This window comes from Sciurus vulgaris (genome assembly GCF_902686455.1).
Source record: "Sciurus vulgaris genome assembly, chromosome: 1".
NCBI classification, from domain to species: Eukaryota; Metazoa; Chordata; class Mammalia; order Rodentia; family Sciuridae; genus Sciurus; species Sciurus vulgaris.
The window spans coordinates 192,618,670-192,638,016 of NC_136461.1; the positions used below are offsets into that span (position 1 = coordinate 192,618,670).

Consider the following 19,347-nt stretch of genomic DNA (forward strand, 5'->3'; position numbering starts at 1 on the left):
CATCAAATTCTTAGGGGTTTTCTTTTTCTTTTGGTTAGGAAACTTGATTTCAACATCACAGGAGACTTAAGTGAAAAATTGTTCTATAACCACAATTTTTTTTCTTCAAATGTCTTGATTAATGAATGGCCTTGCTAGATATTTTGCTAGTGGCATAGAAAAAAATAATTTAAAGCCACTAAATGAATCCTAGACTAGTTGTGGTGAAATCATTATGAGGTTTCCTGACTGCATATTAAGACAGTGTGAGTAAAAAATAGTACACATTCTGCTTTCATTCAGCTTAGCTGCTAGCATTGGGAAAGTATCAAGGAAGATAACAACTCTGATAAAACCTCCCTGATCTCTAAATAACTGTAGCCTACTTTCTCGGTGTAGTTGCCTGGCAGGGTAGGCGGAGAGACCACATTGAATTGAACTATCACGGTTCATTTCTCTAATGCTTAACATATGAATTATGTGAAAGGATAATTTTTTTTAAGAACATAATTAGATTTAGTTCACATTTGCTGATACATTATGTACCAAGAGCTGAGCAGCCCAAAGGGTCTGAAGAGGTAATGCATAAAATTCCTTACTTCTTAAGGTGTTCCCAGTCTAGTCAGGGAGATAGAAACATTAGCATAGTGCAATATTCCTGTGGAACTAGTACTGCAAACTGTGTAAAAATGCAGAAGAAGTAAATAAGAGTAGGCAGAGTCCCATCTGGGGACTATGGGAAAAGATTCATGGAATTGGTGAAGGGTAACCTGGGTTTTGAAGGATGATTAGGAGTTTACCTGGCAGAAAAATGTCCTATAACTCCTATAAGTCCTTTTTTGTATTTTCATTAACTTCTATTGGTGAATATTTTTTCCTCCATAAATATACTAGAAACATTTCTACATAGACCCAAACTCGATCTTTACTCTGAATTCCATGAAGACAAAAGAAATAATATGGCTTAGAAGGAAGACTTTTAATATGGTAATTTTATACCATTTTCATCAAAATAACAACCCCTGCCCTCACATGCAGTTACTCTTTACAAGATAATAAGATTTTATTTTTAGAGGCCCCTTAAAAAATCTAAATTTCTGTCTTAATATAGTCCTCACTTAATATAGGGCCTCAGTAAGTTGCTGAGGCTGGCTTTCAACTCGCAATCCTCCTGCCTCGGCCTCCCAAGTTGCTGGGATTACAGGCGTACACCACCATGTCTGGCTTGCTCTTGCTGTTTTCTTTTTGATGGGCCTCTTTCTCTTAATGAATAGTGAGTGGGTAAGGTGTTTGCCAGTGGAAGCTGATAATTTATCAAGAATTTAAGCGACCTGTAGGAGGGAACTAGGCCCTGTTGCCTAGGACAGGGCTCTTGGCACATAGTAAGCATGTATATAAAATTAATTTCATCCAGGAAAGTCGTCCAATCTCAAGTTAACAGACATGGATTTAGTTGCTCATGATGTTAACAGCACAATTAAATTAGTATGAAATTATCAGTAAAAGGACACTGTTCACAGGCTATTTCACTTCCAAGTGCATACCTTTAGAGGGGAAAAACAGTTCTGGACAGACAGTTGGAGATGTTTGCAGACAGGACATATCTACCACAGACATAGCAGAGCAAGCTCTGCAGAGACACTGCTTTATATTAGAAACTCACTCCTTCTTCCTCTCTCCTTCCCTCCTCTCCCCTCCTCCCTCCCTTCCTCCCTTCCTTCCTAGGATTAAACCATGGGCACTTTACCACTGAGTTACATCCCCAGCCCTTTCTATCTATTTTGAAACAGGTTCTCACTAAGTTGCTAAGGCTGGACTCAAACTTGCAGTCCTCCTGCCTCAGCCTCCCAAGTCTCTGGATTACAGGTGTGCATCACCATGCCTGTTTTATTTTCTCCTGCTTTCTAAGTGTATATACTGCAGAACGTCTTCATGAGATATAGGACATATTACCTGGGTTCAGATCCATGCTTTGCCACTTAGCTATGTGACATCCTGAACAAATCATGGAATTCTTATATGATATACTTTTCAGGACTGATTAAAATAGTCCCTGTCTATAATATAGAGTTATTGTTTTATCTATTAAATCAGTAGATCAGTGTGGAGGATGTTTTAGTCAGCTTTTTTGCCTCTGTGACTAAAAGATCAGACCAGAACAATTTTAAGGGAAGAAGAGTTTATTTGAGGGCTCACGGTTTCAGAGGTCTTAGTCCATAGAAGGCTGGCTCCATTCCTCGGGGCTCAAGGTGAGACAGAACATCATGGTGGAAGAGAGTGGCAGAGGGAAGCAGCTCACATCATCAGGAGCAGAGAGAGAGAGAGTCTTTACTCTCCAGATACAAAATCTATACCCCAAAGCCATGTCCCAATTACCACCTCCCCCAGCCACACTCTACCAGTTCGGTTAATCCCACCAGAGATTAATTCACTGATTGGGTTAAGACTCTCACAACCCAATCATTTCTCCTCTGAACCTTCCTGCATTGTCGCACATGTGAGCTTTTGGGGGACACCTCATATCCAAACTATAACAGAGGACATACCATTTAATATAATGATGCATGTAGCCTTCTGATACAGAATGGCAGGGAGCCCGTTAGTTCTCCCAGGCTTCCTCACCTTGCAGCTTTAGAGGGTGCAGAACTGAGTGGAAACCCTTCTTTCTCTACTTGTGCAGTGGTTCCTTCTGATCCTCTCTCACATCAGCCTGCTGTGAGCTTTGCAATCTGCCTCATATTTTGAGTGCTTTCCTCTGGCTGCATTCAGTTGCTTAAGCATTATGTTTATTTTTACTCTTCCTTGTTTTTTTCAGAGTTGTGTTTTAGATGAAGTCCATCGTTAAGCCAAGAGCTGAATTAAAATACAGTTCAAGAGGTCGTCCTCCTTATCCCTTTGCTTAACTTTATTTTGTTCAGGGTATGCTAAGACTTACTAGGATATTTGTAAAAAAAATTGCAAATGTCCAAAGTGGCCAACATTTCTCCGTGTTTTAGCTATAAGTACTGAGAACAGAAAGGATTTAGTTTATTTAAAAATTAATCACTGAATATTGTTTTAACAATAAGTATATATACTTATTCCTCTTTAATGCAATTTAAGTTATATTTTGCTGCTGGGTTTTATGTAACATTGACCTGGTCCCCCAGGTATATAATATTTTTCCCCCTATCACTTGATTCTTTAACACATTTTAAGTCACTTGCTCCTTCCTTTCTTCCCTCCTTCTATCCTTCCTCCCTCCCCCCTCCCTCCCTCCCTCCCTCCCTCCCTCCCTCCCTCCCTCCCTCCCTCCCTTCCTTCCTTCCTTCCTTCCTTCCTTCCTTCCTTCCTTCCTTCCTTCCTTCCTTCACCACTGGGCCACATCCCAGCCCTTTAAAAATATTTTTTGTAGAGACAGAATTTCACTGAGCTACTTAGGGCCTCACTAAATTGCTGAGGGTGGCTTTCAACTCGCAGTCCTCAGGCCTCAGCCTCCCAAATCGCTGAGATTATAGACGTGCACCACCATGTCTGACTCGCTCTTGCTGTTTTCTTTTTGATTGGCCTCTTTCCCTAAATGAACAGTGAGATGGATAAGGTGTTTGCCAGTGAAAGCTGATAGTATTTTTCTTCAGTTTTGAATCTGGGCTGATTTTAATAAGACAAGAGTTTAAATATATTTCTCAAAATATTCACTACAGCAGCTGGAATTTTGTTTGAGATATGTAATTACAGAAATTGATCTTAGCAGCTTTAAAGCTCTTTGTCCCAAGTATTTGGACATCTAGATGCCTCTGGCAAAGGCAAACCTGCTAACAGGACAATTGTGGCACCTCATCTATGGGTAGGTTCACCCCGACTAAACCAGCCTGAAAACCTATGCATTGAATTTGTGCTTGCTACAGTGGAAAATAGCCACTAGGGTTCATTGTATTAGCATGTATCTTAGAACTAATAACCTGGATTTAGGACATTTGGAAAAAAATGTTTTCATGGTTCCCTTGTGAGTGTGTACTTACTTCAGAATGCAAAACCAATAATAGATTTTGACTTCTGAAGTCCTTTCAAAGAGCATGTCTTTAAGGATGCTGAGGTAACAGATGCTAGTCTGACATAATAGATGCTGGTCTTAGGAGACAGGGCACCGGTCTCAATTTCAAATACAATGTGCTGAGTCATAGCTTGCATTTAGGATTTTTGGTGCTTGCATCGTGTGACATAAACATGAAAGTATCTTCTTAGATAGTATCTCCTGCATACCAGATGGGGTTACTTCACTTTTAGTTGGTTAGTTTGGATATTTGTGTGTGTGTAGCATAATAAGCACCCCACCCTTTCTCCCCCAAGATCTCAGATGTTGACCACCACCCATATCTATCCACATGGTGCTGGCACCACCCCAAATCTGTGGTCCCCTCACCCGAGCAGTTCACCTGGATCCCGCCTTCCCTGGTCCCTTGCTTTCCTTTTTACCTAGGTCTACCACTGCACTGAAATGTAATGTTCTTGTACCTACTTTTTGTCCCCCACCAAATATTGCTTTTTCCCAAATGCCAATATGTTGCTGAGGTTCCTTCACCTTGCTGCATTTCAGTGAAATACCTCATTTAATTTTGCTGTCGTATTACAGTTCATTCAATGCCATAATTAATGATCCTGTCTCATATTAATGGTATTTGAGCCATTTCCAGCTTCCTGCTGCTGTGAACAGTGCTACTCTTAAACTCCATCTACTTGCCTCCTATTGTATGTGTGAAAGAATTTCCCTTGTTATAGACTTAACTGTGGAATTTCTGGGTGATAAGGTTGGTTGAATATTCAACTTTAGAAGGAAATGCCAAAAATGCTCCAAAGAATTTACAACAAATTACATTTTCACCCAAAATGTACAAAAGATCCTCAGGTGTCATCAGTTGTTCCTCACTTAGGATTATTAGACTTACTATTTTGTTACTTTTTAATAATTGATAATACTTATTATTTATGTTTTAAAATGGACTATTTGGTGAGATAATTATAGGTTCACATGAAGCTGCAAATAATGATGTAGAAATATCCTAGGTATGTTTTTACCCAGTAGTATTTTGCAAAATTGCAAAATTGTAGGACAGTGTCAAACTATCACACCAACATTGGTGCAGCCCACTGACTTGGTCAGACTCCCCACTTCCACTTGTCTTCTCTTGTGTGTGTGTGTGTGTGTGTGTGTGTGTGTGTGTGTGTGTGCGTGCATGTGTGTGTGCCTGCACGTACATGAGTGCATGTACATGAGTGCATGTATTTAGTTCTAGATGATTAGATCATATGTTTATGCTTGTGCACACACATCTGTAGCCAGTATGCTGAGCAGTGCCATCAACATAAAGATGCTCTGCTTCCTTCTTTTATAACCATACCTCCCTTCTTTCCACAGACCCACTGCCCATCCCTAACCCTTGGCAACCACAAATCTGTCTTTAATTTCTAAAACTTTCTCACTTTTAAAATGTTAAATCAGTGGGATCATACAATATGTAATCTTTGGGGATTGGCTTTTTCTCTCAGGATAATTCCCTGGAGAGTCATCCAAGTTGTTGTGTGTATCAATACCTTGTTCCTTTTTATCATTGAGGAGTATTCTGTAGTGTGAATGTTTAATCATTCATTTGTTGAAGGACATCTGGATCGATGCCAACTTTTGATTATTGCAAATAAAGGTACTTTGAATGTTGATGCACCATTTGAGTGTGAGTGTGTGACACGTCGGTTTTCATTTTAGGACATAAATATCTCAGGTTGTGATTATTAGATCTATGGTATTTGCATGTTTAGTGTCTTACAAAATTGTCACACTGTTTTTCAGAGCAGTGTACTATCATATATTCTCATCAGAGATCTATCAGTGAATCAGTTGCTGCACATATGCGCCAATATTCATGGTGGTCATTATTTTTTATTTTAACCATTCTTATGGCTACGTAGTGATGTCGTTTTGTGGGTTTAATTTGCATTTCCCTGATGGCTTATTATATTGAACTTTTTTTATGTGCTTATTTACTATCCGTACATCCTGTGTGTAAAAGTCCATTTATATCCTTTGTCCATTCTAATTGGATTTTTCTTTTCTGAGGAGTTTTGAGAATTCTTTATGTATTTTTGATACTAATCCTCTTTGGATGTTGGTTGCAAATATTGCTCTCAAACTGTAGCTTGTCTTTTCGTCCTCTTCATATGAGCTTTCCCAGAATAGAAGCATTTTTTTTTTTTTGATGGGGTTGATTTATCTTTCTTTAGAGTTCTGCAGTTTTCATTGTAGAGGTCTTTCACCTCTTTTATTGGATTGATTCACAGATATATTTTTTTGAGGCTATTGTGAATGGAATAGTTTTCCTAATTTCTCTTTCAACTGATTCACCATTAGTGTATAGGAACACAATTGATTTTAGGTGTTAACTTTTTATCTTGCTATTTTGGTGAATTCATCTATGCGTTCTATAAGTTTTCTGGTGGAGTTTTTTGGGTCTTCTAAATATAGAATCATGTCAGATGCAAATGGGGATAGTTTAAGTTCTTCTTTTCCTATTCTTATCCCTTTAATTTCTTTCTTTTGCCTAATTGCTCTGGTTAGAGTTTCAAGGACTATGTTGAATAGAAGTAGTGAAAAAGGACATACCTGTCTTGCTCCAGTTTTTAGAGGGATTGCTTTCAATTGGGTTTAGCATAAAAGTTTTTATAATATTGAGGTATGTTCCTACTATTCCTATTTTTTCTAGTGTTTTGAACATGAAGGGGTGCTGTATTTTGTCAAATGCCTTTTCTGCATCTATTGAGATAACTGTGTGATTTTTGTCTTTAAGTCTATTGATGTGATGGATTACATTTATGAATTTCTGTATGTTGAACCAACCTTGCATTCCTTGAATGAACCCTACTTGATCATGGTGCACTGTTTTTTAAATATGTTTTTTGTATGCAGTTTGCCAGTATTTTATTAAGAATTGTTGCATCTGTGTTCATCAGGGATATTGGTCTGAAATTTTCTTTCCTTGATGTGTGCTTGTCTGGTTTTGTTATCAGGGTGATACTAGTTTCATAGAAAGAGTTTGGAAGGGTTTCCTCCTTTTCTATTTCATGGAATAATCTGAGGAGGTTTGGTGTTCTTTGAAGGTTTGGTAGAACTAGGCTGAGAATCCATCTGATCCCGGGCTTTTCTTGGTTGTTAGCCTTTTGATGGCATTTTCAAATTCATGGCTTGAAATTGGTCTGTTTAAATTTTCTATATTGTCCTGATTCAATTTGGGTAGGTCATATGTCTAAGAATTTGTCAATGTATTCAAGATTTTCTGTTTTATTACAATATAAATTTTCAAAGTAGTTCTGATTATCTGACTATTTGAATTTCAGTAGTATCTGTTGTGATATTTCCTTTTCATCACAAATTTTAGTAATTTGAATTTTCTCTTTTTCTCATTCTCTTCATTAGTGTGGCTAAGGGTTTATCAATTTTATTTATTTTCTCAAAGAACCAACTTTTTGTTTTGTCAGTTTTTTGGATTTTTTTTGTTTCAATTTCATTGCTTTCAGCTCTGATTTTAATTATTCCTGTCTTCTACTGCATTTGGTGTTGATTTGTTCTTCTTTTTCTAGGACTTTTAGATGTTAGGTTATTTATTTGTTGCCTTTGCATTCTTTTAATGAATGAGTTCAATGCAATGAACTTTCCTATTAGAACTGCCTTGGTAGTGTCCTAGAGATTTTGATATATTGTATTGCTATTCTCATTTACCTCTAAGTATTTCTTGTTTCATCCCTGATTTCTTCTGCTATCCATTTGTCATTCAACAGTGTATTATTTAGTCTGCAGGTGTTATAATAGCTCCTATTGTTCATTTTATTGTTGATTTCTAACTTCATTCCATTATGATCTGATAGAAAGCAAAGTATTATTTCCATTATTTTTCCTATTTGCTAACAGTTGATTTGTGGCCTACAAGATGGTCTATTTTAAAGAAGGATCCATGTACTGCTGAGAAGAAAGTGTATTCAGTTATTGAATGAAATATTCTACATATGTCTATCAAGTCTAAATTATTAATTGTTTGTTTTTTTTTTTTTTTTTTTTTTTTAGTTCTGTAGCTTCTTTATTTAGTTTTTGTTTGGAGGATCTATTCAGTGGTAACAGAGGTGTGGTATAGTTACCCAGTATTATTTGGTTGTAGTTAATTTAATTCTTGAAATTGAGAAGGATTTGTTTGATGTACGTAGATGCTCCGTTTTGAGTGGCATAAATATTTATGATTGTTATGTCTTGTTGATGTATAATTCCTTTAAGCAATAAGAAATGTCTTTCTTTGTCCCTTCTGATTAACTTTGACTTGGAAGTCCACTTTATCTGATATTATGAGGATAGAAACCCCTACTTGTTTACAAGATCCACATCCTTTTACCTGGGGATGTCTTTGTCTATGAAGTGAGTCTCTTGGAAACAGATTGTTTTTTAATCCAGTCTACCAGTCTATGTCTTTTGATTGATGAGTTTAGGCCATTTACAGTCAATGTTATTATCGAGACATGATTTTTATTCCCTGTCATTTTGATTTATTTCTGGTTTGTAATTTAAATTAGTTTCTCCTTTGACTGACTTTTCTTTTAGTGTAGTTCCTCCCTTTGTTGGTTTCACTTATATTTTTCATGTCTTCATGAAATATTTTATTGAGTATGTTTTACAGTGTAGGCTTTTTAGTTGTGAATTTTTTAAACTTTTTTTTAATCATGGAAGTTTTTTTATCATCAATTCTGAAGCTTAATTTTGCTGAGTATAGTATTTTTGGTTGGCATCCATTTTCTTTCAGAGCTTGGTATGTATTATTCCAAGACCTCCTAACTTTGAGAGCCTGGGTTGAAAAATCAACTGAGATCTGGATTGTTTCCTTCTAAATGTGACCTGTCATTTTTCTCTGGTTGTCTTTGAAATTCTATTCTTGTTTGGTATGTTAGGCATTTTTATAATGTGCTTCATGTGGGTCTGTTGTAATTTTGTATATTTGGGGGTCCTGTAAACTTCCTGTATTTGACTTTCAATTTCATTCCTTAGGTATGGGAATTTTTTTCTGATATTATTTCATGAGAAGATTGTTCATTCTGTTGGTTTCTATCTCCAATCCTTCATCTATTCCGATAAATCTTAATTGGTCTTTTCATGTTATCCCATAGTTCTTGGAAGTTCTGTTCATGGTCTCTTAACATCTTTTATCTATGGCCAACATTATTTTCAAGATTATATAGTTTGTCTTCATTGCCTGAAACTGTGTCTTCCGAGTGGTCTAGTCTTATTGGTGATGCTTTCTATTGAATTTTAAATTTTGTTTATTGATTCATTCATTTTAAGGATTTCTGCTTTATTTCTTTTCAGAATCTCTATCTTGTTATTGAAGTGTCCTTTTACTTCCTTTATTTTCTTTCTGATTTCACTCCTTACATTGTCTTTTACCTCAAAGATCAGTTTATGTATGTACATTCTAAACTTCTCTGACATTTCTCCTACTGTTATGTAAATGGAGTCTGTTATTGAAGTAACTTGGTTTGTTTGGGGAGATTTGTTTCCTTCATGTTTCATGTTGTTTGTGTGTCTACCCATCTAACAGTACGGACCTGAGGCAGTAGAGAGTGGACCCTGCGGACTTATCATATCTCTGAAAGTTTCCAGTACTTCGCTGTTTAGGGAGAGACAAATAATTACAACCAATACAAACAATATACAACATTCATCCAAATAGTTCCTACTCCAACTATGATGCCTATAATGGTAATTATCACAATTAGCAGAAATGATATCAGTTATTGCTAAAAACAGGAAATTCACAAATGGGTTAACAATTTTGAATGATGGACAGGGAGGGAACAGAAGTGGTGTAGGATGTGATGATTATGAGTGAGGAGGAGAGAAGATAGAAGTAAAAAATAAAGGAAAAGTGAAAGAACAATAGAGATTGATTGTTAACAACAGAAAAGAGAAAGCGAATGAAGGGAAAGAGATAAATGAGAAGAAAAAATATAGAAACATTTTAAAAATAAAAATAGAATACAAGAAAACTGAAATATACTAATCAAACTTCCTAATCCTCAAAAAGTTGATCCATAAAAATAACTGGCTTCAAAAATTCTAGAAGTGAGAAGGAAAAACAAAACAAAACAAAACAAAACAAAACAAAAAAAAAAACCCCACCAAATGTGAATATGTGTAAATTGCCATGAATCATTAAGGTCATGATTAAACAGAGAAAAGAAAAAGGAAAAAAATGACCTTGATGAAAAGTTAAAGAATTGTTTCCATTGGAGTTCAAAGGATTCTCAGCTTCCCTTCTCAGCAGTGTTCTGTGAGGTGCCCTGGATTGTGATGCCAGCTCCACCCTCAGGGTGGGGTTTTAGGAGTGAGGAGTTAATCCTGTAAGTGGAACTCCTGGAGGCAGGGTTTAGGTGTAAGTGGGCTACACATTCTTCAAGGAATGCCAGTTGGTCTGGAGAGTTTAAATCCACACACCTCCACGGTCCAGCAGTTGCCAGTGCACACTGGAGGACTGCACCCCAAGGATCACCCCTTGGTCCTACTGGAACGGTGGGGGAGCCAATTCTTAGTCCACCTGTGGACCCTGCTTCCTGGTCTCTAAACTCAATCTCTTCCACCCCTGCCCTTTCAAATTCTTGACCAGCTGGTCCTGCAAGCAGCCAGGTTAGAGGAGGAGGGAAAAGCCAGGTGGGTTTCCATGACCAGTTGTCCCCTGTGTAAACCTCTCTCCATTTGGTTTTGTCTTGGCTACTTAGGCATGTCCTATGTTGTACAGTGTGCGTTTGCCAGGCCTGATTACGGGGCCAAACTTGGGTTCACCAGGAATTGGCTCCCCCAGTTTCTGGCTCCCACACAGTAACTACAAAACGGATTCTTCCTCTCTCCTCCACATGCAACCAGGAGAAATGGAGATATTTTCCCCTACACGAGGATGTCGTGCAGTGTGCCTTTCAGTTTAGTCAGGCATTGTCTTTGATCACTAGACTCTCCTTACCCAGATGTGCCTCAGGCCTCCTAAAAATAGGATTCCTTGAATTCCCTTATTCTTTCACTTTGCTCACAGAGGGACCACTCTGGCTGGTGCCTCTAGCTGTGGCAGCAGCTGTAGTGCTGGGGATTGCTTCCTTATTTCATTAATTTTATTATATACAACCTTCTGAGTCTCTGATCTGCTCTGAATGTCCAGTATTAAATTCCAGAAAAGTCCCCCACTACTTTTTTTTGTTCACCCACCTTACTGAGAAGCTGGCTTCTCTGCTTTCTTGACTTCATGCCATGAGCAGCCAGGAAAGTGATCTTTTCTATTCTGCCATCTTGAAAACCCTCTTCATTCATTTATTGACCATTTTTCCTATTTTCTATAAAATATGTTCATGGTTTTTGATATAAATTCCTTTTTGGTTTTACATATAATGCAGGTATTTTTTTCAGTTGAACTTATCTTTTTTATTTTAAGGTGTTTTTGATGAACAACTTTTAAAATTTTAGAATCATTAAAGCTTTCATCTTTTGTTTTATAGTCAATTAATTTTATATATTATTTGGGTTAGATCTTATTTATATCTCTGAGTCACTTATGACTTTCTTATTAGAAGTAATTTTTCACAAAAATGTCTTCTACATAAACTGAAAGTGTTCCTTTCTGAGATCTTTTCTGCATTGTTCCCTAACAATCATGTAAGTATTCCTAGCAGTTTTGGAAGAGAACTACTCTTCATTTGGGAGTAGTCTTTCCCCAGAAAAAAAATCAAGAGAAATGGGTCCTTGAAGCTTAATCAGACCTCAATTTTCCCTGCTTATGTCCAAAACCCACATTAATTTCTATCCCATGATTCATGGCAGTATTCCATTTTAGACTTTTCTTGGTTTGTTACAGTAGGGCTGACTCCCAAATACAAAGCTGGTAGCTTTCTTCTATTAAAGAAGGAGAATTTATTGCCAAAAAATATTAACTATAAACTTTTGGATTGAGATGTACTGTTGAGCTCCATAAGGAGATTGGAGCATTTCATTGGCAAATACATTTCCTGCCCCCATCTGGTAAAAGTATCTAGATGTTCCATGCATATTTATTTCTGGAAAAAGATCAAGACCCTTTAAGCCAACATGGTGTGGTAGGTGCAAAGGCATATTAAAGCTACTTATGCCAGCCATAATAGTTCAACTATTTTTCTTTAGGTTATAAACATATTTGTTTTATTTGTGAACACATCTCTTTTGATTTTCAACATATAAATTATATTTTAAATATTGTTTGATTGTCTTTTTTGCTTGTGTTTTTTTTTTTTTTTTTGCAGTACTGGGGATCGAACTCAGGGCCTTGTGTTTGCGAGGCAAGCCCTCTACCAGCTGAGCTATCTCCCCAGCTGATTGTCTTTTTATGTACTACAAATTTAATTAATTAGCAGGGCATACATGATAAACTATAGCTTTTAACAAGTGAAGTTTGAAATTTGGGAGTAATGCCCATCTTCCAGTGGGGTATAACACTGGATTTCTTTTTTTATTGGTTCTTTTAGTTATGACAGTACAATCCATTTTGATATAAGTATATAATCACAGACTTTATCTTACTCTAATGAGGATCCCATTCTTATGAATGTACACAATGGTGGGATTCACTGTGGTATATTCATTTTTGTACATAGAATAATTATGTCAGATTAATTCCACTGTCTTTCCTTTTCATATCCTCCCTCCTTTCCCTTCATTCCTTTTTGTCTCATCCAATGAACTTCTATCCCCCCACCCCCTTATTGTCGGTTAGCTTCCACATATCAGAGAAAACACTGGACCGTCAGTTTTTTGGGACTGGCTTACATCAGTTAGTATGATAGTCTCTAGATCCATCCATTTACTGGCAATTTTCATAAAGTAATTCTTCTTTATTGCTGAGTCATATTCCATTGTGTATATATGCCATATTTTCATTATCCATTCATTTGTTGAAGGGCCCCTATGTTGGCTCTATAGCTTAGCTATTGTGAATTCAACTGTTATAAACATTGATGTGGCTGCATCACTGTAGTATGCTGATTTTAAGTCCTTTGTATATATACTGAGGAAACTAAGTAGGGATTTTCTGGTCCTTTAAAAGGTAAAGTGGATGAACACACATGCACATCTGTGCATACTCACACACATACACACAAAGCACAATCTCCTCTCCTGATATGAAATTGCAGCAAAGTCAAGTAGTCCTTTGGAAGCAAAGACTAGAGTATGAAGCAATGCTCCTAAAGGTACTAAAAATACCATGACATATTAAAGGAGTCGTATAACACTTCAAGAATATTCCAGTATGCTGGCATTCTGTGAGCAGAAGTGGTGGTTTTCAGCTAGTCAAGCACAAGCCTGACCTCTCCCCAGCAGCCTGTTCCTTGTGGCAAAAACCTGGCTGGACTCTCGTCTCCCAGGAGTCCTGTGGGTGGGGGACCTTCTGTGATGGTCAAGCTTATGTAGTACCACTCCAATCACTGGGCATCCTTTTCTGGATCATTATCTGGAGTCCTAAGAGTCATTTAAAAAGTCCATTACTTAGATGATTATCAAGGAGAAAATCTTGCATGGACAATATACAATTTTTTTTTTTTTTTTTAAATTAGAGGAAATTCTTGGGTCATTTTCCAATTTTCTTTTTCCCAAAAAGCTTTCTACTTTAGCAGAGGTCTGTGTACCTTTCTTAGATTAAATACTTGGCCTTGACTTTTCCTTGAATTCGGGAAGCCCCTGTTTCTCTTTCCTATCACTTCCTCCAGCATAGACTTACCCAACTAGGAGAGCCACCCTTTGGCTTCCTGGCCATCTTCCCATCTCGGCTGACTGACCTACACTGGTGTTGCTCAGACCTTTCCTGGAAAGAATCTGCAGGCCAAAGCCCAAAGCTGGATGATTTTGTACAGACACTACTTTCTAAAACACTCAGAAGGATGAGTTGCCAGGTTGGCAGGAACCTGCCAGTATTCTGCTAACTATTTCCAGAACACTGACTCTGCTGCCAACCATTACCACAATTTTTTTCCAAGTAAGAATGCATCTAAGGGCAGGGTTGTAAAAAGATGACTGCTTTAATGGGAACTTTATTGTAATCTTAGTACTGTTATTTGAGAGACATTAAAAGTAAGTCTTTTAAAGGTTCCAACAGTAACACGTGTGCTTTTCTGGTGTTTGCTTCACAGAAGTGAAATTTTTCTGTGAAACTCCAGCAATTGCTGATATTGTAATCCTGGTTGATGGTTCTTGGAGTATTGGAAGATTCAACTTCAGACTGGTTCGGCTTTTCTTGGAAAACCTGGTTACAGCGTTCAATGTGGGCTCAGAGAAGACACGAATTGGTATATCTCCTATTACTGACAGTAGTCAGCTGTCAATGTAAAGCAACTGGGAAACTCTACAAACTGCCTTTTAGAATTACAGTAGCAACTATACTGATATTCCTTAAACTGCATGTTTGGATCAATAAATATTTATTCTTAACTAATTTTTACTGTGACAACATCATTCAATTAATTATTGAAGACATTTTAATTTTCTGAAAAGTCAAATCTTCTGTTAATAATAATAATAATAATAAAGCTTTAAAGTTATAGACTATTTATGATTTTGTCACATAGCAGTCTTTATTTAAAAGAAAATATAGCTGAATCCAGGGAAATGTTGAATTAAAAAAAAATTGGAAACAGTTTTATTGTACAAGATAATCTTTGCTAAGTTAATGCTAGCCAAGATAAAAAACAAAATTATAAATCTTTGAGTAATATTGTAATAAAATAACATTATTATAATATAAAGTCTCATAGTTTCACTTTTAAATAGCAATTGAGGAAAATCATTGCTTTGAGATTTAACATCAACAAATAAATCTAGACCTTTTATCTACATATGTGACCAGTGTTGTTTTCTTTTAATTGTTTAACACCTAATTAGGTGCTAACTTCTAAAGGGTTAGAAAATTTGTACACTACCTCCACTCCTGCATATGTCAACTTAATATCTTTAATTGATGTTAGGGACTCTTTATGAAAGTATATAGCCAGGCAAAGAAAAAAAAAAGTTACAACATTAGGCCCTCAGGCATTATGGTTTCTTGAGTGGTTAGTCTATGATATTCTTGAGTAACTTATCATTGTTTGTGGGATTTCTCATCTTTTCCAGGTCTTGCACAGTATAGCGGTGACCCCAGGATAGAATGGCACTTGAATGCCTTTAACACAAAAGATGAAGTAATTGAAGCTGTCCGGAACCTTCCATACAAGGGAGGGAATACCCTAACAGGTATGTTTTGCTCAGTCCACATTTTAAGCAGCGTATCTTTCCAAAGAATAGACATACTATTGTATTTTGCTACTTATAATGAGTTAGCATACTGTTTTATTAACCAAGTAGCACCTACAATCCTTAGATAGCTTTTTACCCAAACTCAGCATGAAGAGTCAAACTCCAGACTTCTCATTTGTTCTGCTATAGGAACTTCATGTCCCAGGAAGGGGTTGCTTGGGCTAGAAGAAAATAAAACAATCACCCAGGCCAGCAGCCTTCTTACCTTTATTAGTTCATTTTCTTTTTTTTTCCCTCTCTTTTCATGTATATTCATTCTGCCACTTAAATGAAAACAAATTTCTATCTTATTTTTAAAGAAGGTACTTTTTTTGGCCCCTATTCTGTAATCAGTAGTTATCAAGAAAATATTTATAGATTTTTGGCTCTCTAGTATTTTTGAAAAATGATTAATGTAATAATATTGGCATTACAATTATCCAAAGGGTTTGTGTATTTTGTTTATTATTATTATTGTTACTTTTTTTGTGTGGGCTGGGACTGAACCTAGGGCTTCGTGCATATTAGGCAAGTGCTCTACCACTGAGCTGCACCTCTAGGTCTGTTCTCACTTATTTTAACCCTAGTACAAGTTACTGCCTGACACATGATACAGATGCACAACTTCAATGATGAAGATTCTCTTATTGACTTCTTGGTAAACCACTGAAATTTTGATAATTGCTTTGCTATTTAGATGCAAAATCCAGCAGAATTTTTGATAATGCTGTGAAAATTTATTAAGCACAAATGCCATAATGATATTGCAGGATTTCTTACTTCTTTCTGGATGGAAATTATCTCAAAAGGTAGGAGTATAAATATGATTTTAGATCTGTTCCCCCTACTGAGAGAGAGAGAGAGAGAGGGAGAGAAAAAGAGGGAGAGAGTAAGAGAGAGAGAGAGAGAAAGGAAGGAAGAAAGAGAAGGAAAGAGAATTTTTAGTTCTTTAAAACATCATGAACAAAATTCAAAGTGTAGTTGATAATATTTGGGACAGTCACTAATGTGTGGGAGTTATTGTTTCATCATAAATTATAAATACTTAGGTTTTTTGAACACAAGTTCTGTTAGCATCTGTTGGCATGAATTCAGGATCTTTGCATCTACAACTATGAAGTAAAATATTGTGAAAGCCCACAAAGGCAGGCAGAGGCCAGGAATCTTCCCTTTGCATTCTGCTCATCTGGGGAGGAAACCATTAGGATGTTTGGTTTGCATTTATCTTTCCTCATTTTCCTCTCAGTTCTTTCTTTGAACTACTTTTTGAACATAGCTGTTGACCAAAAGCAGGTCAGGTGTCACCTTCATTTTTCATTCCTATCCTTAGGGCTTGACACAGAACAAGCCTCCAGCAAATGGTTGTGCAATGATTCGATAGTCTAAAGGCATTCTAAGACAGCAACAATACACTTCATATTAAAAATCCAAATGCACATGAAAGACACATGTAAGAGAAGTATTTTGTTATCATTCAAATAAGTGAAGTGTATCATTCTATGTCAATGGTCAGTTAAGGATGTATAATCATCTATTGTCATCTCGAAGATGTGATATTCAATTATTTTAGTACCTTTACTCTGATGGATTTTAGTTTTTCTTCAGAGCTGTCAAGCACAAGTCATTTGGAAAATAAAGGTTCTCATCTAATAAAAACTCTTTTAGCTCAGTAAGTTATGCATCATGTAGTTACACTCTTCATAATCAGAAGGCTTTTTATTAGAGATGGTAGCTTTGTGTTTACTTTTCCTTATTTTCTTCTCAGGCCTTGCTTTGAGCTACATTTTTGAAAATAGCTTTAAACCAGAAGCAGGATCAAGGACTGGAGTTTCCAAAATTGGCATCTTAATCACAGATGGAAAATCCCAAGATGATATTATTCCACCATCTAGAAACCTTCGTGAGTCCGGCGTAGAACTGTTTGCCATAGGTATGTGCTCTTCCCCTGGGGACGGGGACGCCCACTGCTTCATTGGGTATGCAGTGCAAGGGTCAGTTCCTGGAAAGCCATCAACTCCAGGGCTTTCTAGTCCTGGTTCTCACGGTCAGCTGTTCTCAGAGCCCAACTCCTTGCATTTAAAATCAGAGTGTTGCAAACTGTCATGTATCACACAGTAACAGGATCTCTAAATGGGATATTGACCAGAACAATGAAAGGTATGAAGTTGACATGAAAGGTCAAGTACATGTCTGTTACCTATTAATTAGTTAGGACATTCTCTTTAGGGTCAGTTTATCTCTTTTCTAATTGTATAGAGCAAAACCAACTTATTATTTTCGAGGAATTAATGTCCTGCAGCTATTTAAAGAAAGCCTGGAATTGAGATATGCAGTATTACTGGTTTGAAACTAACCCTGTAAGAGGGAGTGTAGATATGACCAAAGCATGATATCTTCCATATGGAAATGTGGTGTGAAACCCATTAATTTGTGCAATTAAGTTGTTTTAATAAATGTAATAAAAGTAAAAAATACTATCCCTGTATCATTCTTATAGAAAAGGAGATATATATATATTTATATATATAAATATATATATATAAAAGGATATATATATCATATATATATATGGGACATACATTCAGAATAGCTGCAAAATAGTTACATGATGCAACTTTGCTCTTGATTAAAATGTTTACTTTTTTTTTATTGACAAAGGAAAGTCTTTTATTTAGCAGAAACCAACAACTTTCTAAGCCAAAAAAAAAAAAAAAAAAAAAAAAACAAAACCCTGACTGACTCCTTAACAATAATGAACTATAAATACAAATGTTATAGCAAATGCCTCAACTGGGCTTCACAGACATTTAAAATAATTTGTTGTAAATCGTTCATTTCATTATGTTTATGCACTTAATTATTCAGTTTGCTATAATCTTTAGTTGAATTATGATGCATTTATCTCCTTGCATTTATCAAGAATGTGGTTCAGTCTTCTCTTTATGAATTTTCTATGAGATACTTCTTTTTTTCTCTTTCTACATTTTTATTGATGCATTATAGTTATAAATAATTATAGGACTTTTTTGTTAGATATTTGTGCATGAGGTGTTCCTATCAGAAGATAATACTTTCCATTTGGAGTTATATATCAATTAGGAGAGACATCCTGGGTGTGGCATAAATAATACTGATTCCAGGTCCTGTTCTAGTCCTATTAAATTGAAATGTCCAGGAAGAAAGGGCCTAGAAATCTGTACTTTAAATATCTGTACCTTGAAAACATCCTCCAGGGTTAAGAACTACTGGTAAACCCACTGGCATCTCTTCTCTGTGTGTGTTGGTAAGGTTCTCTCTGAGAAAGATCCTAAAAGTTTCCCTATTTAATGCATTTTATTTCATCAGAGCATGTTTCTGGTTAGTCATTTTTTGGGGGACTTATTTTTCACTAGTGTCCAGCCAAGAACAGTCTGAGAACAGCTGCAGAATCTGTAGAAACTGTGTTCTTTCCTCTCTTTTTTGTTTTTATCTCTACAAAATTTCTACACAATGAGTTCCTTACAGGGGAAGATAGCATCTTCTTCATTTCTATCACCTAACCCAGTGCTTGACACAAAACAAGTGTCCAGTAAATGCTTATGGAATGATTTGAGGGCCCAAGGATTTCTAAGATAGCAATATCACCCTTAGTATTAAAAATCCAAATGCTCCAAAAAGAATCCAAATGCTCATGAAAGATACCTGTAAGAGAAGCATATTATTTTTATGCAAATAAGTGAGGCATCTTATCCTGTAGTAATACAGTTATCATGGTATATTTTCCATTCATAGAACAAAGAATAAAAGAAATCTAGGGGGGAAAAGAATGTTTTGTATTCAAACTTGTTTTAGTAAGTCATAAACGTATTTTATATGTGTATGTATTTGTGGAGGGGAAGGTGGTGTTATAGCTCAGTGGCATGCAGGGCCCAGCTCAGACCAGTTTGCAAGAGCCAACTGTGCACATCTTTTCCCACATCTGCATCTTGTGACCTCACATGGATAGTTTGAAATAAGTCAGTTAGGTATTTATACTGTAGCCATTG

At 36.4% G+C, this 19,347-nt stretch overlaps 1 protein-coding gene across 4 annotated transcripts in view; it reads left to right on the top strand.

The window, feature by feature from the left end:
• COL14A1 (collagen type XIV alpha 1 chain) overlaps positions 1 to 19,347 on the top strand; it is a 220,956-nt gene that overhangs the window by 48,729 nt on the left and 152,880 nt on the right. For all 4 annotated transcript variants that reach the window (XM_079140174.1, XM_079140175.1, XM_079140177.1 and 1 more), the window contains exons 6-8: positions 14,185 to 14,340; positions 15,161 to 15,280; positions 17,088 to 17,252. In XM_079140174.1, coding sequence (XP_078996300.1) covers positions 14,185 to 14,340; positions 15,161 to 15,280; positions 17,088 to 17,252 — 441 coding nt within the window. The remainder of the gene's footprint in view (positions 1 to 14,184; positions 14,341 to 15,160; positions 15,281 to 17,087; positions 17,253 to 19,347) is intronic.